This window comes from Hemibagrus wyckioides, linkage group LG29, assembly GCF_019097595.1.
Source record: "Hemibagrus wyckioides isolate EC202008001 linkage group LG29, SWU_Hwy_1.0, whole genome shotgun sequence".
NCBI lineage: Eukaryota > Metazoa > Chordata > Actinopteri > Siluriformes > Bagridae > Hemibagrus > Hemibagrus wyckioides.
The window spans coordinates 8,462,829-8,486,876 of record NC_080738.1 but is presented as its reverse complement, the minus strand read 5'-3'; the positions used below and the strand labels follow the sequence as shown (position 1 = coordinate 8,486,876).

Sequence of the window (24,048 nt, the reverse complement as noted above, 5' to 3'; positions counted from 1 at the left end):
GACTTTTTACTTACAACTTTGTAAAGGCTGTGTCAGGAGTTTTATGTCCCTGTAAGGATTGGTCAGCAGTGGATCGGCCCATTTTCTTGTCTAGTTTTGATTGGATGATATTGGCTTGGCCAAGTTTCATTTCCTGTTTTGATTGGATGACAGTGGCTGGGCCTGGTTTCATTTCCTGTTTTGATTGGATGACAGTGGCTTGGCCCAGTTTCATTTCCTGTTTTGATTGGATGACAGTGGATTGGCCTGGTTTCATTTCCTGTTTTGATTGGGTGCCAGTGGCTTGGCCCAGTTTCAACTCCTGTTTCGATTGGATGGCAGTAACTCGGCTTGCCTTGACATCGTGTTTTGATTGGATGGCCCGGTGCATATCAAGGAATGCGGCAGGTACATAAGTCACACTGGTAATACAAGAAGATTAATGAATCAACTAATAAAAAGCAAATAAGCTGACAGTAAACTGTAAGGTAAGGTATATGGTTGCCAAGTCTGTTGGTTTTCCCCTGACATTGAAGCTGATGTTTTGGTCTCTCGGTTGCAAAATTTGACCAATTCCCATACATGATGTGTGCTATCATGTGTGTTTGCTTTCCAAGACACTTCCCAAGCTGTATAAAATACTCTGACGAAAGTGCTATCAGCCCTCTTCCACATACATGAGCTCACAGATGATCACACCCTCTCTAGCTCTCTTAGAGTCAGGTGACTGTAGGATTGGTTTCTTTTGCACCACTCAGGTGCTCAGCTCCACACATTTTAGTGTTTCCCCTCAAATAATCAGCTCATTAAGAGCGCTTCCTGAGGTGAATTGCATGTGTTAGAGCAGAGAGAACTGAGGACAGGACCGTTGTTGGGAGCCTGTGCATTAGATCAGAGGCGCTGGGGCATGGCTGTAGGGCATTACAGTGGGAAGCCAGCTAGGGGGTTATGTTTGGCCACATTTACTGACAAGCTTTGACATTGAACTGCTACTGACTTTAAATGGAGTGGCATAAATTATGTAGCATTTTGTAGAAAGGCAGCAGATGAGAGTAAATTAGCACATCGTCCTTTTATTTTTTTTTTAAAACACAGTGGCTGCTTTCTGAAACGTTCAATTTCATTTTTAACAAACACATAACAAATTGGTCTCAGAAATAGAAACGTTCACACAGCTTGTGGTAGAGGGACTCTTTAAAGCTTTTTAACAAAAACAGAAGAGTCCTTGCAGAACCACGGACACTGTTTTCTATTTATTCCTTTATCATTACCTTTGTAGTTGCTATGAATAAACACAGGTTGCATGGTTTTCCAGCAGCTTTCACACATGGCAGTATGCTCACATTACCGGAGCTGGAATTGTTGTCATTAGTCTGTAATAGCCAATTTGAGCTGAATTAAATTGGATCATGTTTTCTTTGGACTTTATTCATTTTTTTTTTCATCATAATGAGCTTCCAGTAAAAAGCCAGAATACAGACAAAGCGATGTGACTCAACGAAAAACAAAACGGAGAGCCGGTTTAGTTCCATCATTTTGTGATTGCTAAATGTATTTAAACATTCTCTGGACCTTCTCAAAGACAGCTTAATATTGCATGCAGGAGAGGACAAATACTTTTTTCCTTTTTTTTTTTTTTTTTTTTACATTTTTATGAACGGTAAACTGATTGAATTGGTGAAAAGAAAAGGGCTAAATGTAATAATGAAAGTGGAAATATTGGATTATTCACAGAACTGGAATTGAGTATGAATTCAATTCTTTATGTTCCATTTAATCAAGTGTAGTTTCAATAATTCAACACATAAGAATAATTGTAAAAGTACAACAGTTTGTGTGTGTCTGTGTGTGTGTGTGTGTGTGCTTACCTAAGCTCAGGTCCAATAAGTGAATGCCTTCGCAACATAGCTCTTGCCTGGGCGTTAGTGAGATTGGTGGTGTCTTCTCCATTCAAGGCTAGGATTCCATCTCCCACTTTCAGTCTGCCATCTTTACTTATAGCACCTCCATTAACCACTGAACGGATGGATATACCTGAGCCGTCTCTTAGAGCACTGACTGTCATACCTACACACACACACACACACACAACAAGTGCACATTAAAACCACTGACAGGAAGTGAATAATGTTGATTATCTTGGTACAGTGGCACCTGTCAAGAAGTGGGATATATACACTGCTCCACTGATCCCACCATCTCTCAGGGTAAGAGGTAGGTGTATTTAAAGATTTTTTTCTGTTCTAGCACCGAGGTGGTGGAATGAACCTCTCCTAGATGTCCGAACAGCTGAGTCACTGTCTGTCTTCAAACAACAGATAAAGACCTATCGCTTCACTCTTTTTTCCCTGTTTGTTTTATGGGTTGTTATGGGTATGTTTTTGAAATGCATAGGGGCCTAGCAGTGGCACCTTTGCAGTGCTTGGGCTTGAACCGTGACCTTTTAATCATGCAATCAATCATTTTTTAATCCAGTGATTTATTATAAATTTTCTCACACAATTTTTCACACACACCTTTGTATATCCTCCAATATCCACCATACAAGGACAGTAACTACATAATATTTACCTGCATAAAGTACTACTTCTATTCCTCATTCTGGGTTCTCTACTTATTAATATATATCCAAGACAAGCTTTCTAGAAAATTATACTAAATTTAATGTGTTTCTTTTAGCCGGCTTAAGAGCTGGCGAAACTGCTATGAACTTCTAGCTATGTTTATTTCCCCCCAAAACATGCTGAACATCAGCTGAAAAATGGCTGATTTCATGTCATCCTTATGAAATGTGTTTCTTTTCACTTAATATATACACATTTCCAGAGCAGTATTTTAATTAATATTAATACAGTATAATGCTCATGAAAGGGCAGTGAAGACGGATGCAGGTGCAGAAGATTTCAATATGAAATAAATAAAAGAACAAACAGACTTGGATAAAACACACGAATTAGAGGGCTAGGCTAGACAAGGCAGGGAAGATTTAAATATGAAACAAAAGCTATTCACAGTGCAAGCAGTAATCAGAAACGCCGAAAAACATAAGCGTTATGTAAGAGAAACCTCCAATAACTAATGAGGGAAAAACACAAAGCTTGAATAGGGTGACTAATCAGACAATACAACACAGGTGAGGAGAAACAAGGGAGAAATGGAGCAGATAACTGAAGAAGAAGTTAAGGAGTGGTGGTCTGGGGGATCGTCTGTAGAGCCAGTGCCATTTACAACTGAGGTATTTTGTACTGTGTTTTAAAATGTGTATTTTGGAAATGAAAACTTAGCAGTTTTATTGAAAATAATTATTATACTTCTGGGGGGAAAAAAACACAACCTAATAATCCAATAACCCATCAAGCAGTTATAACATCACATTCAGAGAAAAGACAGAGGAAAAGAAAACCTACACCCGGCTCATCCATTCAATTGATCTAAACCTTTACAGAAAGATGAAAAAAAAAAACCCCACACATAATACATAAAGAATGATAATAACATTTGGTCTGGTGTAATCTGATTTAAAAATAGGACTATCAGCATGTCAATTGTTATTTTTGCTGATAAAACGATGTGTGCCCAGATTGATGAATTAACCAATTCTCAGCTGTCGACTTTAATCTCAAGCCCTATTAATATTCACTTGCATAAAACAGTTCAACAAAGGAATACTGATATACTGAATACTAAAAAAAAATAGATTTCCTTTTACAGGCCCAATGTATGGAGAGTTTCCTATTATTTTAGGCTATAGGACGTGAATTATATCTTACACACACAGCCAAAATCTATATAGCCTGTTGCACTGGCTAGGACCAAACCAAACTAAATTTATCCACTCTCCTGAATTGAACAACAAGCAATGGAGTCACCTATCCACATCTTGCACATCAGCAGGATCCCTTTTAGTAGCAGCAAAATGGCCTGTATAGATTACAGAGGACTCAGTCAAATCAATTTGAAGAACTATTATTAACTACCACTTGCCCCCACTACTCTGGAACAACTGCATTCAGCAAGGATTTTCCACACACTTGATCTATACAGCCTTTATTATCACCACACATACATTACAGCACAGTAGGATGCTTTTCTTTGCATATCCTACCTGAGGAATTTGGGGTGTAAGCACAGGGGCAGCTGTGATAGAGCACCCCTGGAACAGTGAGGGTTAAGGGCCTAGCTCAGTTGCCCAACAGAGGCAGCTTGGTGCCTCTTAAACCCCAACCTTCTGATCAACAACCCAGACTCTTAACCACTTGAGCCACCACTGCCCCTGAAGATTGTGGGAGGTCTCCAGTGAGGGACTCAAACTCAGGTCCACTGGAACACTGCCAACAAGGTTATGAAAATAAAGATAAAGATAAAGAGTCTTTATTGTCATTGTAGTGATACAATGAAATTTGGTTGGTAGCTCTCAGAGACCAGCAGCAAACGGGAGTATAAATTTACATTACAACAATATAAAATATAAAATAAAAAAATATAAAAAATATTTAAAAAATATACAATATAAGAATACGAATATTATCATAAGATAATATTATGATAAGAATGTTATCAGTTCTGAGCCAGTCCTTATACTAGGGTGGAAAATGGCCTTTGTTCCTCTGATCACTTAAAGTACTGCAACATACGTTACAGGCTCTTTTAGGGACATGCTTGGAAGATTTGTCATTGCCTATATTGATGATATCCTGATTTATTCCCCTTCCCTAGAAACCTATGTTCTCCATATCTGACACAACCTTGAAAGACTGCTACAGAGCCAACTGTTTATCAGAAGGGAGACGTGCAATGTGAAGATTTCCTTCCTGGGGTATATCATCAGACTAGTAATGGGTAAGTATGGATCAAACCATCGTATCTGCTGTGACTGAATGCCCCACTCCCGAAACAATGAAAGATTTCTCACCTTTATTTCCCTACCCTGACATTTCTCCTCAAAAATGGGTCCTAAAAGTTTGGCCTGGAACAGAACAGGCCCTTCCTAAAGCACATAGATCACTCCCAAACTTTCATAGTGGAAGGCAATGACTCAGAGATGTGAGTAGGAGTCATCCTATCACAGCAGTTTAGGGACAAACCTAAACTTCTGGCATGGAACAACACAACCAAGGAGGCCTTTATAGCGAGCTCAAAAAATCATTCGCTATGGTCCTGATCCTAAAGCATCCAGATCCCTCCCAAACTTTCACAGTGGAAGTCGGTGACTCAGAGACAGAAGTGGAAGCCATTCACTTCTAAACTTCACTAAACTTCACTGCCTTCTACTCTAAGAAATTATCACCAGCTGAGCACCAGCTTATGGCATCAGGAACAGAGAACTGCTTGCAATTAAGCTGACATGGGTCGAGAAGGCTACACATCATTTCTCCATATTCAGTGACCATAAAAACCATGAGTATCTCAAAGCAGCCAATAGAGCTGTCACTTTTTAACCGATATTTGAACATCTGTTTGAACATGATGTGAAAAATTTGCCCATGTAAATATTGTATTGCAGCCTAAGCCCATTATAGCTTTAATTTTGTTGTTCAGCATCTGATCCAGCAGTGGGCGCCATAAAAGTTTTGAATGCCCTCGTGACCCATCAGTAAATTAAGCTAATGATACGAAAATGGAAGATAACAGCTAGTAGTGGAGCTGCCTTGAGTGGACAATTACGACCCAAAATCATCTAAAAAGCAGCATTTTAGGTTCTACTCCATAGATGGCAAAGTTATGGTCAAAGATAAGGCTGTTTGTCGACTCGTATGACTGCTTATTAGTCAATGACAGTTTATGGGGCGTTGTTAAATGAATGTTTGTGTTGTGGTAACCTTTATTAGGGAGCGGGGGAATATATTCAAACAAATTGTGTGACATTTGAAATTGGTTCAAACTTGATTTTTCAAAATACGTGACAGCCTTAGCAGCAAAACGCCTTAACCCTCACCCTGCTCTTCAGTCAGGCCCAAGAACATCTATCAGGTCAACACTGAAATAGACAAGATACACAGTTTCCCAGTATTCACCACAGGCTACAAATATGGCCGCCACAGATTTCCCAACATACATGGACTTGGTCATGTTTACAGTAACCAGACTTCTAAACATTATTATCTTCTCACAGTAATTAAGGACTCCGTTCACACGCCCACATTGAGTATTAATACTCAGCGTGTGTCTGTGTGAACTTACTAAGCGTTTATTTCAGTGTATTGTTTTAGTTTATCTTTTTCCACAATTTTGGATTCTACCACATTGTTGATGTTTGCTGATTGCCTGACCTTTGCCTGTTTTTGGATCACACATTTGAACACTGTTTTGGAATTGTTTACCAGCCTCTCATTAAAACTTCAAATTGCATCTGTTTCTGCCTCCTGTTTATACCACAGAATGATGAAATAAACAGATTTGCAGATATCATTAAGTTGTATGGTACGTCATTTCCAAATTAGCCTTCAGGCAACACCATGAATTCTTTCAGCATTAAAATGAAGTGGCTTAACCTCGTCACCTCAATTAATAAGCACCTGTTTTAGTAAACACATTCTTTGAGATTGTGAAATTGCTGATAATTTCTTTCAGAAAATATTTTATAAAACTTCCATCATGCAGCAAACAATGCCATAATAATGCATTTCACTATTTACTGTCCAGATTTATATTGTAATTTATTATACTTCACCTGAGTGAATTCACCTCACTGAGACATGTGCTGTGCTGAGGACATACAGTACATACAAATGGACATGCATACGGTGACCAGTGGAAACATACCCAGACTGGCATTACCCCTAAACACAGTGATGGTCTTCTCAAGGCCTGTAGATTGATGAGCGCTGGCTTTACAAACCGCCTCCATGCTGCTGCTCTGAAGATATTCTGCAAAATAAATCAGGATGCCTGGATGTTAGCTAGCAAAGCTGCTGTATTCTTTTAGCTATGCAAATCTTTCATCTTTCTGAACATCTTTCCAAAATATCTTAATCTTTATTTTAATTAATGATAAGACACCATACTAATTTCCACCCAATTTCCAGCTCTATTATATGAGAGTAATTGGAGGCTAATACATACATTCTCTGGGCATCTTTTCAGAGTAAGAGGGTAGAAGGCGGAGTTAAACACTCTCAGGAAAGCACTATTTGTCCAAAAGTTTTGGGACACCGCTCCAAATCCTTGATTTCACGTGATGTTTTTCAGGGGTTGGGCTTGGCCCCTTAGTTCTAGTGAAAGGAACTCTTAATGCTTCAGCATACCGACACATTTTGGACAATTTCATGCTCCCAACTTTGACCCCTTCCTGTTCCAACATGACTGTACACCAGTGCACAAAGCAAGGTTCATAAAGACATGGATGAGAGAGTTCGGTGTGGAGGAACTTCACAGAGTCCTGACCTCCACCTGATAGAACACCTTTGGGATGAATTAGAGTGGAGACTGTGAGCCAGGCCTTCTCGTCCAACATCAGTGCCTGACCTCACAAATGCGCTTCTAGAGAAATGGTCAGAAATTCCCATAAACACACTCCTAAACCTTGTGGAAAGCCTTCCCAGGAGAGTTGAAGCTGTTATAGCTGCAAAGGGTGGGACAACTCCATATTACATTCATGTGCATGTGAAGGCAGACGTCCCAGTTTTGTCCTGGCTCACAGTCTCTGCTCTAATTCATCCCAAAGGTGTTCTATCAGGTTGAGGTCAGGACTCTGTGAAGTTCCTCCACACCAAACTCACTCATCCATGTCTTTATGGACCTTGATTTGTGCACTGGTGTACAGTCATGTTGGAAAAGGAAGGGGTCATGATGATTGTCATGATGATTATTATTATTACTATTAATATGAATTAGAAAATACAGCAAATTCAAGCACAGTATAAATTTATTTCAACTAAAACAACACTGTGTTATGAATAAAATTATATATAAGATTGATAACAGCAAAACTCTTCACATATATTGAACTGTTTCATCATTTCAGTTTTAATTATTTCACAAATTTAATAAACTACTCGATCTTTTCTAAAATAAGTAATTCATAAACATGTCAAAACTTCTCAGAGCATCTAGATACATTTATTACAGCATCTAGATAAAACCCCCCAAAGCACTGGCACCTTAGATTAAACCTTATGCATTCTTTGACTTATAAAATTGTTTTTATGTGGAAGGTTCATTGCTCTCCACGGGATAGACATAGAACTATTGCTTTTTTAAAAAAATAAATTACAGAACAGAACCCCAATGAACCTCTTTAATGTGTAATGTAGTCAAAATTGGTAACGTCTCTTCTTAACATGAGGCATCAGTCTGAAATATCTCTGATGTCTTATTTCTAAACTATTCAGTAATAATGAAGCATGTTTTTTGCTTATTCAGGGCTTCACAGATTATAGTTTAAATACCAGAAGTATTGGAACAGCGAAGCCAATTCTTTTGTTTTTGTTGTACAGTAAACACTTGGGGTTTTAGCTTTCATTTACTCATATTTATGCAGAACACAGCATCTTTTCTGGCAGACCACCACAGTCTGAGTGTTATGTAAAGTATACAGACAGTCTGAGAGTAATTTAAATTAAATAACACTTAATATTTGGTTGCATATCCCTTGCTTGCAATAACAATGACCGAATGACATCACTAAACTATAGCATTCTTCATTTCGGTTTCTTTTGCAACAGTTTCTTTCAGTTGTTGTTTCTTTTGTGAGTTCTTCTGAAGCAGGCAAAAATTCATGCTCAATCTGCTGATTGACTTGGCCAATCTAAACCCTTCCCCCCTAAAGAAGTCCTTTGCTCTGTTCAGTGCATTTTGAGGCATTTTCTTGCTGCATGATGAAGTTCCTCCCAAGAGATGCGATTCTCTGTAAATATGAGTAAATCTGTTCCAGTAACAGCCATGCAATCCAAAGCCATGACTCTACCACCACCATGTTTCACAGATGAGCTTGTATGATTTGTGGATCATGAAATGATTCTTTCTTTCTTCACACATTGGGCTTTCCATCACTTTGGTGGAGGTTCTAGAGCTTCCGTGGCTCATCTCTGTACTTCTATGCAAACTCCAATCTGTCCTTTTGACTCTTGATGCTGCTGATGGTTGGTTTGCATTTTGTGGCATCTATATTTCTGCTCTCAAAGTCAAAGAACTGTGATAACTTCCCTACTGCCCTATGGATGTTGTTGTTTTTTTCTTTTTCATGACATTCAAAATTGTTTTATTGGCTATACCCAATGTTTGTGCAATGCCTCTGATTGATTTTTCTCTTTTCTCAGCTTCAAAATGGCATTCTTTTCTCCTATAGACAGCTGTCTGGTCTTCACGTTATCCTTCTGGCTTGTCCTTTTTAGCAACAGATGCACTTCACAGGTCAGCCCCAGGGCTCAAACCAAGCACAGACATTCAGAGCTATTAAATGTTTAAACAATCAATTTAACAGGGCATATCTGAGCAACAAGAAACGCCTGGAATCCAGGCTTCAGGAATTATGATCACTTGAAACATGGGTGGTTCAAACAAAAGGTGGCATGTTCCTTTTTTTTAACAATCTAGATGTAAATATCAGGAATGCTTTCAATCTCACAGCCTAAAGAATCGACCTTGCTGTTCCAATAGTTTCAGAGGACACTGTACATACATATGGATGGGGTGACAGGAAAAACTGACTTGATTGATATATAGTGGAAGGCTTCTTGTTAATTGGAGCAGGCATGCATAGCTTTTGCACTTCCAAATTAGTGTTGACATGAGAACAACACGAAACCTCCTGCTGAGGAATTTGGCTCTAAATAAACAACAAAAAAAAAGAAATAATCCATCCATCCTCTATACCCGCTTTATTCATGATTAGGGAATTAGGAATAAAGCGATCTAAGTAGGGAACTGCTGGAGCCTATTCCAGCATACATTGGGTGAAAGGCAGGGGTACACCCTGGACAGGTCACCAGTCCATCACAGGGCCACACATAGACAGAGATCCACACACATGGGCAATTTAGAATTACCAATCAACTTAATGTACAGGTTTTTGGACTGTGGGAGGAAACCGGAGTAAACCCACACAGGCACAAGTAGAACATGCAAACTCCACACAGAAAGGCCTGTTTGAACCTGGGATACAAACCCAGGACCTTCTTGCTGTGAGGCAACAGTGCTGACCACTAAGCCACCGTGCTGATGAATAATTAATAAATTAAAAAATATGTATATAAAAAAAATTACAGTTATATACATATATCTATAATGGAGTTACAAAATTTTGGCCAGTGAAATCTCTTTTTACAAATTCTGTTCATCACATTATATATACAGTATTAAAAATGCCTCACTCCTGTTCTGGCCTGTCCTTGTGAATGTCAATTTAAATTTTCTGCCCTGATATGTCCTGTGGAGAGACTACATTATCAGCCTTGTCCCATCCTGTTTTTCAAATCAGATTTTTTTATATCTTGTATATCTTCAAACAGAACTCCAGAAACCATATCACGCAGAAACTCAGGGAAAGACACAATGTCCCTATGGCATAATTTCAAACAGATAATGATACATATGCGCAAGATGTTACACATTTCACAAAATCCAGTCTGTTTTGGCTGAAACTTACTTGTTCTTGCAAGTCTTGCAATTTTAGTCATTGTTAGTGTAACCTAAACTTGCATGTGTGTGAATAAGAAATGAAGTCACACGTCTCCTGTGAACAAATATTCCACCGATTTAACCCTTGGGTCTAGAGTGACAGTGGTGATTTAGGTCAGTGGAAAAAAAAAAGGGAAACACTTTCCCTTGTTGTAAACAAGCAGCTGAACATTTGGCAGAGAACATGCAATGAATTTCAAGAGATGTATGTCATCCGTGTGTATTTATAGTGCTGGGAAAATGAAAAAAAAACCCCAAAACATTAAAGTATGTATTTTATTTATTCGTATTGCGTTTTTAATTATAGATATTACCGCATCGTATCCGAAGACACACACACAGTATATTATACTTGCTTCTACCAGATTGAAGACTTTAACTTTATTATATTAAGCACATATTCACAGATAATTATAACTGTGCTTAAAATTCTGTTTTATATTTATATATTATAAAAATCCATCATACAACTCCATAATCATACCATTAATTAATTAAATTAGTAAGCACATGATAAACATTTTGTACTACAGGCTTCATTACTGCTCATTAGAGGAATTTTAGAAAAGTAGACAAATTACTGTTTTTAAAAATCCTTAGAAACTACAGTTTTATAAACACATACTTCACAGAAAGTGAACAGAAAGAGAAAACCAGATTATGTACCTGTGCTCTGTAGAGATGATGTCTAGAATGACCGTCACTGCTGTGTCCTGGGCGTCATATTCCTGCAGACAATTACCTTAAGTTACATAACAAATCCACACACTCTCTCTACACTACCAAAGATAGTGAACATATTCTGTTCAGACAAGGTGTGTCTGCGGGATTAGACTCATTAGGTTCTGATTAGCACACTTCACCGTGGAGGGGGTTGGAGTTTGAATTCAGGTAGAATTAATTATTAAAGTGTGTCAGGTAACCTGAGACTGTATGTGCCTGGGTTACCGGCTCTCAACAAAACCCAGTGAACAATACCTATACAAATACCCTCTATTGAGGACCTGAGGGCCATGAGCACTTATATAACATAAACTAGACCATCGTTAAACACTAGCACTTGTTTCAACCTTCTTGTTTGGATCTCAGTTTCCATACAAGAACTGTATCTTGCACTTGTTTCTATTCAGGAGGTGGAAACTTTATCAGATATGTGCTAAGATTGGATTCTGCAGAAAGAAGGTTGCTGCATACAGCTACTGTATCTGCCAAGAAAATACAGTAAAATACAAAATTTAATCCAGTTTGAAAAACATACACTCATATTATATTATATTATATTATATTATATTATATTATATTATATTATATTATATTATATTATATTATATTATATTATATTATATTATATTATATTATATCATAGTATAGTATAGTATAGTATAGTATAGTATATATTTTCTGTACCAGTTTTCCTACACAGGGTTGAGGGGAACCTGGAGCCTATACCACAAGGTCTGATGCAGAGCACAATCACACACACACACACACACACACACACACACATACAATTTCGAGATGCCAGTCAGCCTACAGTGCAAGTCTGTGGACTCGGGAAGGAAACTGGAGTTCCTGAAGGAAACCCCAGAGGAAAACATGGAAACACTAAGCAATAATTATATTATATTATATTATATTATATTATTTTATATTATATTATATTATATTATATTATATTATATTATATTATATTATATTATATTATATTATATTATATTATATTATATTATATTATATTATATTATATTATATTACATTACATTACATTATATTATATTATTCCTAAAATATGAATGGCTATCCAATGGTTGAATTCCACAAATGATAACATTCTTTGATGCCTCACCTTTATAAACTATAAATACATTTTATAAGAACAATGTGAAAACATTTGTATTTATCTATTTACATAGTCATATCCTTCGATAGCTGGAACGTGGGGTAATGAGCCAGTTTAATAAGCAGGTTTGGTGAAATCCTGCTAGCACATTGTAATGTCCTCACACAGAGAATGTCAGCCTTTCACTGAGTCTTATAGTCTTAACGTTGGACATAAAAGCTGTTTTAGAAACCTATTCAGCCCTTAAAAATCTAGAATCAGTTGGAAAGCACTATCCTTCTACTCAACTAGGAATTATGTTAAATAGAACCAGTAGGTCTTCTTCTTTTTTTCCCCTTCTTCTTTCTTTCCAAGGGGGAACAAGGCAGGAATGCAGACTAGCCTAGTGGTTAAAATCCATCATTATGGATCATTAAATTGTGGGATATTATTGCTGTGTGCCATAGAGAAACAGACAACAAGAATAATCAATTCATATTGTAATCAGTTACTCACTGTCAAAATGTCACCCATCCTCCTGCACCAGTGTGCTTGGAATGTCTAAATTTTCTCCTGTTCGGAGTTTTCGTGGTTTGATAAAAAAAAAAATTGTGTGTTATTCTTAGAAAGCCATCACAGTTTTTGATCTAAAAACATGGGTGCGCTGCTGTAAAACATCATAGCCCTACACCAAGGTCATTTGAACTCAATCTCTCGGAGTTACAGTGGTATTGATGTTGTGATGAAATTCCCCCCAAACTAGTCATTAGCGTTTGTTGAGAGATCACAGCATGATGAAACAAACTAGACATTTATTCATGGTATGCAAATAAACCACAGTATGGGGGGATGAGTAGACACATTTATTACATTACAAAGACAATTCCTGTAAATTCACGTGTTTTAATTTGTTTGTGGTGGTGATTATGACATGCTTTACTGCTCCTGAAGGCTGCTTTAAAGCATTGACCATTTGGGAGATGCTGTAACATATTATGGAACAATCAAAGCCAGTGTTCTACTGCTGTGTAATCACTGAAAACTACGCAATCATGTATAAAAATGAACTAAAGTTTCATTTCATGGTCTGGTGAAATAAACAATAGACCTTTCCCTTTTAACCTCAGTAGACACCGCTTTCACTGGATATTCTTGACTGGCAGAGAGTTATGTGTTTACAGAACAGACTTCGCCACCTGTTGCAGAGACAAATCAGCACAACGAAGGGCAATTTGAGGACATTTGACTGACCCCAGTTCCAGCAGGTTAATATGTTCTACTCTTACCCTAGTGCTCTACCTGCTTCTTGTGCATGAGGGAACATACAACACCCCTGATGGAGTTACCCATGATGAATATCTTCTCTCTGACATGGGACACCACTCAAAATGTGGCTGCTTTTGAAAGAAAAGCATTGCACCCCCATCAGGTAGGAGCTTTTGTCTCTTTTGCTTAGACAAGGCAAATCTGTCTGTGGTATTTTGGCTGTGATTTAGGCTAAAGAACCATTTTTGAAAGCTCCAACAGGCTGCTCCAACAAGACTACTAGAGCTGGGACCACCATATATAGAAACCTGGTTGAATAAATTAGCAAGCAATAACATGTCTTCCACACTTTGGGATGACAGAGTAGCTAACATTTTCAGTGAATCTACAGCCATCTTCATGCTAATGAATGGTGTGACCTGCTCTTTGGTGGGGGAGCAAAAGGTCAGTCATATGGCTGCCTGTACACCTCCTAAGAACACCTGTAGAACTAGAAAGCGCCCAGATGAATTTGAATCTGAATGCCTGTGCTTCAAGGCAAACCTCAAAAAGCATCAGTGCTCTGATGAGGAACAGTCTTGCAGCTGCACCGCATGAATAATCTTATATTCTTAACATAGGACATTAAAAGGGATTTTAGAAACCAGTTCAGCTCTTGAAAATCTAGAATCAGTTGAAAACCACCATCTTTAGGAATTATGTTGAATAGAACCAGTGGGTCTTCTTTTTTATCTTTCTTCTCTCAAACAGGGGAACAAGCTTGACCAGTGTGGCAAACTTGGAAGAGGGTCTGATGCTGATGAGACCCCTAACTCCTGAAATGGAACTTGGCCCACTGATCTGATGCAGTCACTGGCTAAAAAGCATTGGTGGCTACCATATGTCCTGGCCTGTCACACTCTTATCACATTCCTCCCATCGTGATGAGCACTTCCAGTTTGGCAGCCATTTTGGATCATTGACTTCTGGGTGGGCTGCCATTTTATGGGCTTTGGAGATATTTAAGGATGCCTCCGACAATCACTTTCCACCAGATGGCCTCTCCAATTTGCCTTGTGTCCTGTGAGTCATCCAGTGATATCCTGCTTGGGTTTTTCTTGATTTTTGATCCTGTCTGTTACTGTTTCTTCTCTCTGCCTGCCTTCTGCTGCTGTTGATTGCCAAACGGATTACCTGGACTATGTCTTTGGTTTTGCATCTTGGATTGCCCCTTGGATTTTTTACCACCTAATGGTCCCAAGTTGGCATCAGAAGTCGTCCTCCTATGTTTCCAACTGACAGGACCAAGGTTCCAATCAGGTTTGTAATGAAATTCCTGCACATGCTATACAAGAAACAATGTCATACCTCACCAGATTGTCATTTGGGGCATGGGTGACATACATCTGGATGTAATTCTTCATCTGGTGAAGCCATTAGTAATGCAAAGTTTGTGTTTAAGGCAGGAATGCACTCTAGCCTAGTGGTTAAAATCAATCAGTATAGCTAATACATGCACCAAGGAGCCACAGCTTTGGATAGTAGATGGTCCAAAACCTTTATGACTCTTAGTAGAGTTTTTACAATTTGGCACATGGAAATCTTTTGGTGACTGATGCTATGTGGAAAACAGCATTGGTAATACAAGCTGCATGTCATTCTCTGGTCTGGGCATTCATGTGAATGTTACTTTGAAATGTACCACCTACCTGCAGACCAAGTACACACCTTCATGGCAAGAGTTTTCTCTGATAGCAGAGGAATAATGCTCCCTACGAATGTTGTTTAAAACGCAACTCAGTTTTTAGGCTGATGGTATCCTGTCTGTGATCTACTGAACAAGGGTTAATGTATTCATTGATAAAAACTTCAAAGCACTTTTGTACGTCGCTCTGGATAAGATCGTCCGCCAAATGCCAGAAATGTAAAAGTAAATGTAATGTTTAGGAATGGTTTGTTGAACACGACAAATTTTTCAGATCTCATTCTGATCCAGAATCTGTGGGTTGTGCTGGAGGAAAGAATCTGATCCATGGAGGCCCCACCTCACATCTTACAGGACTTACAGGGAGTCCAGCATGCCTCAGTGGGCACAAGTGGGCCCTAAACAATATTAGTCAGGTGGTTTCAATGTTATGGCTGCTTTATATGAAGACTAACAGATAAAGCTGTTAAGACAGTATATGCTCATCGGCACAATCAAAATAAGCAAATTTTCCTTCTTAGCTGTCAACTATGACTATCACTTTTGAATATAAATAGTATACTCCCACCCCCAAGACTGATTGACAAATTTCTGTTAAATGCATCAGAAATGCAAATGCAAAGGGAATTGAGAATACATCTGAGATTTGGCAGGCTCGGTAGGTGACACTGAGGAAGTGAAATAACAAATGCTTACTATTGCTTTTCTGATATGACAGGGTCATAACTTGTAAGACATGGGAAATGCAATTGCAGATGTACTTTGCTTTTCCATTTGAAATTTGGCAGACATTGTAAGTTCGGGTAAACAATAACACAAATGGTAAAAGAAAACGTTATTATAAATACATTTAAAATAAAATATATATATATATACACTATATTGCCAAAAGTATTCGCTCACCCATTCAAATAATCAGAATCAGGTGTTCCAATCACTTCCATGGCCACAGGTGTATAAAATCAAGCACCTAGGCATGCAGACTGTTTTTACAAACATTTGTGAAAGAATGGGTCGCTCTCAGGAGCTCAGTGAATTCCAGCGTGGAACTGTGATAGGATGCCACCTGTGCAACAAATCCAGTCGTGAAATTTCCTCACTCCTAAATATTCCACAGTCAACTGTCAGCTGTATTATAAGAACGTGGAAGTGTTTGGGAACGACAGCAACTCAGCCACGAAGTGGTAGGCCACGTAAACTGACGGAGCGGGGTCAGCGGATGCTGAGGCGCATAGTGCGAAGAGGTCACCAACTTTCTGCAGAGTCAATCGCTACAGACCTCCAAACTTCATGTGGCCTTCAGATTAGCTCAAGAACAGTGCGCAGAGAGCTTCATGGAATGGGTTTCCATGGCCGAGCAGCTGCATCCAAGCCATACATCACCAAGTGCAATGCAAAGCGTCGGATGCAGTGGTGTAAAGCACGCCACCACTGGACTCTAGAGCAGTGGAGACGCGTTCTCTGGAGTGACTAATCGTCTTCTCCATCTGGCAATCTGATGGACGAGTCTGGGTTTGGCGGTTGCCAGGAGAACGGTACTTGTCTGACTGCATTGTGCCAAGTGTAAAGTTTGGTGGAGGGGGGATTATGGTGTGGGGTTGTTTTTCAGGAGCTGGGCTTGGCCCCTTAGTTCCAGTGAAAGGAACTCTGAATGCTTCAGCATACCAAGACATTTTGGACAATTTCATGCTCCCAACTTTGTGGGAACAGTTTGGAGCTGGCCCCTTCCTCTTCCAACATGACTGTGCACCAGTGACCAAAGCAAGGTCCATAAAGACATGGATGACAGAGTCTGGTGTGGATGAACTTGACTGGCCTGCACAGAGTCCTGACCTCAACCCGATAGAACACCTTTGGGATGAATTAGAGCGGAGACTGAGAGCCAGGCCTTCTCGTCCAACATCAGTGTGTGACCTCACAAATGTGCTTCTGGAAGAATGGTCAAAAATTCCCATAAACACACTCCTAAACCTTGTGGACAGCCTTCCCAGAAGAGTTGAAGCTGTTATAGCTGCAAAGGGTGGACCGACGTCATATTGAACCCTATGGATTAGGAATTGGATGTCACTTAAGTTCATATGCGAGTCAAGGCAGGTGAGCGAATACTTTTGGCAATATAGTGTGTATATATATATATATATATATATATATATATATATATATATATATATATGAAATAAATAAATATGGAAAATCTGGAATTGACTTCATATACACTTTTTCAAAGCTAGATTAAAATCATTGAGAGTTTTATTGAGTTGACTTGTTTATCAATATTTATTTTCAGTTGGTACATTACTTTACATGATGGATTAGCCAATTTCAGCTAGCTAGCAAATGGCAGCTCAGTCAGTCATGACGCAAAGCTCATGGGTCAATACAATAATATCAATATACCTGTGCAAATTATGGGATTACAATATAACATTTATATACTATTCATTAATAATGTAAGAATGTAATTAGCACTTTAAGATCGTGACTGAAGTGTCATGTTAAGTTGCGCTTCAGGTATCACCTCTCAGTGTGTGTGCTACTGGACAGAAGCATGGACAGATCCACATCTGGACAAGGCAGGAGGCAGACCTAGGGTCCAGCTGGCTGGATCTACTGACTGAGCATGCTCTAGTTTGACTGTAGAAACTCAGAAACTCAGATAGCAACGTTCAACCAAATTTTAGTTTTAGAAAACAACTCAACAGGAAATGGCTCAACAAAATGGCTCACTGTAATGTCTGGGACCCCATGTCTCGACCCCAGACGCCCGTGGTGTGTGTGCGCACGCCAGCACATGGTGTAATGAGACCCATGCGCAGGATTCAGCGAAGCACTGCTTTTATTACATTTAAGATGCGACATAGGGAAACAAACGTAACACTAGACATGGCGTGGTTAACTAAACAAAACAAAAACAAAAACAAAACCTAGACCTTAGCTTGGACATGGAACTTAACAAACAAAACCCCAACAGAAACCACGATACAGATAACAATCATGGACAAGGACACAAACACAAGGATCCCTATTTATAGGGGTAGACATTAGGGCTAATGGGATACAGGTGACACAATCAGGATAGGAACAATAGGAAGGGCGTAACAAAAGACACACAAAGAAGCAGGCTTCCAAGGTTCACTTCCAGTTCAGGAACTGTCCAGCTGTTCCTGACACTCACTCAACAAAATGGCTCCATGATGTCTTCTTAAATACACAGTCACTGGCACACATGTTGAGTATATAAGATGCTTACGCAGTGTTTTTAGCCTCTCTTAAGACCTACAGTGGTGTCTAGACCACTAGAGTCACTAAAATAAAATAAAAATTTTTTTTTTTGCATTTGTTTCTAATTTAATATAAAAATTGCCATCACAAATTATATTACTGACAGCAAACTGAGTGAAAAGTTTGAAATATTGATATCAGTTTTTTTTAGTTTTTGGTTTGTCCAGTTTCTTGTACTCGAGCAGGCACAAACTTCAAAAACCCTTATGATCCGTTTTAGATCAGAGGGTTGTCTGAACATGTGCTTCAATATTAGACATCAGGTAGGAGAAAAATCCAGACATTTTTTTCGTTTTGTTTGGTTTTGTTTTACAAAGCAGTTATCATGCTCAGTATCACAAATTTGCTTTACATTTAAACCTGAGACCTAGTGCAGAATATTTCATACAGTTATTTTCAAGAGTTACTTTTTTTTGCTGTTTCTATGTTCCTTCTACTTATTTTTTGATTATAAATAAAAAATAAATCAATGTGGTCTCAGACTTTTGGACCCTACTGTATGTGTGTGCATTTCTAAAACTCATATCAGCTTACTGTATTGCTGCCTCCTGAAAGGTACACAGCAATGTCAGCACGGATTTGTACTGTCTTGTATTTCCCTTGTTTTATTTGAGTTTTTATTGATTTTTTTTTCCTCTCCAAAATGTAAAAGCCACATCCTAATCAAAGTGTGTGGCCCTTACCCTAAGTAGGAGTCAGCTGTGATTGTGAGTAATTATTATTTTCACTGGTGCACATTAATAACTGCAGTGAATTCTATGTGGAAATTGGTATCTTATTGCTGTGTGGTAATGACTACTCCTACTGCAGGGGCACATTTTAGAGAGTCTGACCTTTGTTCTTGCAACTGTTCAATTATTCTTACAGTATCGCTCTGTCTAATTAAGAATAAATTAGACTGTATCTGTAATTAAGATGAATTGATTTGATCTATGATCAGGGTACAATTAAACAGCATAGCGATAGTTGATTTATTCTAATAAAATCATTTCATATAAATCTGTCTTTAATGGTGTTCTGTATTACATGTGAATTCCTCAGAAATTATGTCCTGCACACAACTTTGTGGTAACTATAAACTGCGCTTTTTCTCTCACATTGCTAATCTGACATGCTCATGCTGATGTCTCCTTTACGACATCAGAGGGATTTCTATCCACACGGGCCACTCAGGTGCTTCTTCAGTCCTTTGTCTTTTTTACTGCAACTGGCTCCTGGCAGGTCCACCTCTGAGCACCATTCAATCGAATCCAGAATGCAGCTGTATGTCTTCTTTTCAACCTTTCTAAATTCTCCCACACCGCCCCATTCCTGCTGTCCCTGCACTGGATTCAGCTAGCTGCCCACATCAGATTTAACGCACTGATGCTTACCTACAATGCTGGAAGAAACACCAGCACTCACTTACCTCAAAACACCAAAGGTTATGCATCAAGGATCTTCTCTGTTCTGGCACCTAAGTGCTGGACTAAACTTCCCCTAGGTGTCCAGAACAGCTGAGTCACTGACTGTCTTCAAATGACCCATCCGTTCTTCTGAAGTATTGAAATTAGCTTCAATTTAAAGCATCTGCATGCTTTCCTTACTACATTACCTCCCCATCAGTGTTTAGACTGACAATACGCTCAGTCCGTGACCTAGTAAATGTTCAGTATCAGGATGTATTTATTGATTAAAGGACTTCTGTAAGTTGCGCTGGATAAGGGCATCTGCTGAATGCCATAAATATAAATGTACAGCATAGAGATCAGAAACGAGTACTATTTATTATCCTTTGAATAACTTTGATCTGATGCAAACTGACTGTCCAATGTCAATATATCTGATCTATGTTTGCACAAGCATGTAGAGCTCTTGAGACACATTCTGCACTTTTCTAGCTATGAGAGAAACCTTTTCATTTCCCACCCAGGTTGAAAGGTGTTTACTTACCACTGGGTCATTGCTTGAGTTTTGATAGTTACATGCTGAAATTTGCATTAAAGGAGACTGGATTTCTAAGAGTTGGAGCTCTAAGTGATCCAAGACTCACCATTAGTGCAACTCTATAGTGTTCCTTTCATGTTTCAACTACCATGGGCCAGAACTTGGGCAGATGCATGGCTTTATGAAGTGAAGAAGAGCTAGAAACTCCCTAATCGTCTATAATGGCAGCAAAAGCAGTGGCTCACACACTTTAGAGTGCACTATAAACTTCAGCGCTGATTAGTCAAATGGAAATAAATCTGTTGTACTGAGACAGTGTTTTTGTTTATTGTGGGTGAGATTATTTAGATTAGGAACACAAAAGTGACCAAGATGTTTATGTTGGTAAAACAGTAATGGTCAGATTGAAGAGCTTATTATGATACAATGCTGCCTTCAAGTGCTATCTAATTTATCGTGAATATGAGTTCACAATTCTAGTAGTCTAGCATCTGTTGCTGTACTAGATGCATTATGCACACTGATCAGCCATAACATTAAAAGCACCTGTCTAATATTGTGCAGGTTCCCTTTGTGCCATTGTGACCTGTCGAAACATGGTCTCCACAAGTGTGCTGTGGTGTCAGCCACCAAAGCATTAGCAGCAGATCCTTTAAGTTGGGAGGTAGGACCTCTAAGGATCAGTCATGCTTGTTCTGAACATCCCACATATCGGATTGAGATCTGGTGAATTTGGACGCTAAATCATTGTCCATCACATTTTGTTGGTTAGATCCTTGCAACATTTTTAATATACTGGAATATACCTTAGCCTTCACAGCCACACCTATTGTTGGGGCAGCACTCTTCACCCCCAAAACACCAACTGAGGGAATCTCTTTTTGAAGAATGTTGTGGTCCAATCACCACTCCAATATACAGTGGATTCCAAAAGTATTCAGACTCCTTCATTTTTTGCAACCTTTACTGATTGACATTAATTGATATTTATACCCATAATACTGAAGTAAAAACATGTTTTTAGAGATTAAAAAAAAAGTATTCAGACCCTATATTCAACACATTGTTTGGCAGCAATTACAGGTACGAGTCTTCTTATCCCATTCTTCATGGCAGAACCTCTCAAGCTTTGTCAAATTGGATTGCAAGCATCTGTGAAATGCCATTTTCAGTTCATCAATGTTAATGAAGTTTAATGTTAGGCTATGGCTGAGTCTTTTCCCGAAGCCACTCTAGTGTTGTTTTGGCTCTATACTTAAGGTCATAGTCATGTTGACATCTCAATATGAGTTTGTGTGCGCTCTGATAGAGGTTTTATTTAAGGATGTTCCAGTATTTGGTTGCAACCATCCTTTCCTCAATTGTTGACCAGACTCAATGTCCCTGCCGCTGAAAAACATCCTTATACATGATGCTGCCACCACCATGTTTTACTGTAGGGATGGTTTTAGTCGAGTGATTTTTTCACCGGACACTGCAGTTGAGTTCAAATTTGTTTTATCAGACCTCTTTTTCCTTATGTTGCCAGAGTCCCTTATGCTATAATATACCTTTTAGATGACTTGTCACTGTGCCTTGAAGGTCTGATTCACTACAAAGATGGTTGTCCATTCAAGAGGTTGTTTCATACCTTCATCAGACTTTTGGAGCTCTTTTAGACTGAATGTTGGGTTCTTTCTCCCAGTTTAAAGCTCTTCATTCCCAGTTGTCCAATTTGGACAAAAGACCCACTTTAGGATGGTTCAAGGTGGTGCTAAGCTTCTTCCATTTCTGAAATATTTAGGCCACTGTGGTCTTGGGAATTCTCAAACCTTAGATTTTGTTTTATATCCTTGGTCATAGAGATCCTCAGACAGTTCCTTGGACTTCATGGCTTAGTTTTGTCTTTGTGAATTGTAGGCTCCTGTCGACCCTGGTGCGTCTTTCTAATCAGTCAAATCAGACTGCAACAGGTGGACAATTGAGATTTAGATTTAGAGTCCCACAGCAAAGAGTCTGAATACTTTTTTTAAAAGTATTTTTTTTTTTTTATCTTTTTTTAAAATCTTGGAATCTCCTTAAAACATTTTACATAACATTTCTGATGTATGTGATATTTATGTACATGTGTAATGTGTTCTATAAAATGCATAATATGTCATAATTTAGGTCATTCACCAACTGAGACCAACTTTATTTGAGATTATTTTCTTTTTTTTGTCATTGTTTACTGAGTAACCTGCTGCTATTCATCTGCATATTTCTTTAATACACTAGATGGCCAAAAGGATATAGCCACCGCTCCTAGTTATTGATTTCAGGTGTTTGAGCTATACTTATTGCTAGCAGGTCTATAATCAAGCAGATATCCATGACTCTTGGCGCTTCATGAAATGGGTTTCCCTGGCTGAGCTGCTGCACACAAGCCCACAATCAATATATGTAATGCCAAGCATCAGCTGGAGTGGTGTAAAGTACACTACCACTGGACTCTGGAGCAAGTCTTCTCTGGAGTGATGAATCATTATTCACCATCTGGTGGAATACGTGTGTTTGGTGGAGGAGTAATAATGGGCCGCTTAGTTCTAAAGCTATAAAATACAATGACATTTTAGACAATTGTCTAAAACAAAGTCTTTTCCTGTTCCAGCTTGATAATGATCGTGTGCACAAAGCATGGTTCATACAGACATGGTTTAATGGGTTTGCTTTGGATGAACTCCAGTGACCTGCACAGAACCCTGACCTCAACCCCAATGAACACCTTTAAGATCAACTGACTACACCCAAGGCTTCCTCGCCTGATCTCCCTAATGCTCTTATGTCTGAATAGCTACAAATTTTTCACAAATACACTTCAGATTCTTGAAGAAAGCCTTGCCAAAAGTATTCGCTCACCCATTCAAATAATCAGAATCAGGTGTTCCAATCACTTCCATGGCCACAGGTGTATAAAATCAAGCACCTAGGCATGCAGACTGTTTTTACAAACATTTGTGAAAGAATGGGTCGCTCTCAGGAGCTCAGTGAATTCCAGAGTGGAACTGTGATAGGATGCCACCTGTGCAACAAATCCAGTCGTGAAATTTCCTCGCTCCTAAATATTCCACAGTCAACTGTCAGCTGTATTATAAGAACGTGGAAGTGTTTGGGAACGACAGCAACTCAGCCACGAAGTGGTAGGCCACGTAAACTGACGGAGCGGGGTCAGCGGATGCTGAGGCGCATAGTGCGAAGAGGTCGCCAACTTTCTGCAGAGTCAATCGCTACAGACCTCCAAACTTCATGTGGCCTTCAGATTAGTTCAAGAACAGTGCGCAGAGAGCTTCATGGAATGGGTTTCCATGGCCGAGCAGCTGCATCCAAGCCATAGATCACCAAGTGCAATGCAAAGCGTCGGATGCAGTGGTGTAAAGCACGCCGCCACTGGACTCTAGAGCAGTGGAGACGCGTTCTCTGGAGTGACTAATCGTCTTCTCCATCTGGCAATCTGATG

At 39.0% G+C, this 24,048-nt stretch overlaps 1 protein-coding gene across 1 annotated transcript in view; it reads right to left on the bottom strand.

Moving 5' to 3' along the window:
* Positions 1-24,048, bottom strand: part of si:dkey-92j12.5 (multiple PDZ domain protein) — a 65,770-nt gene that overhangs the window by 22,636 nt on the left and 19,086 nt on the right. The window contains exons 2-4 of the mRNA XM_058384120.1: positions 6,742-6,846; positions 1,848-2,046; positions 15-401 (exon numbers count right to left, since the gene is read on the bottom strand). Coding sequence (XP_058240103.1) covers positions 15-401; positions 1,848-2,046; positions 6,742-6,846 — 691 coding nt within the window. The remainder of the gene's footprint in view (positions 1-14; positions 402-1,847; positions 2,047-6,741; positions 6,847-24,048) is intronic.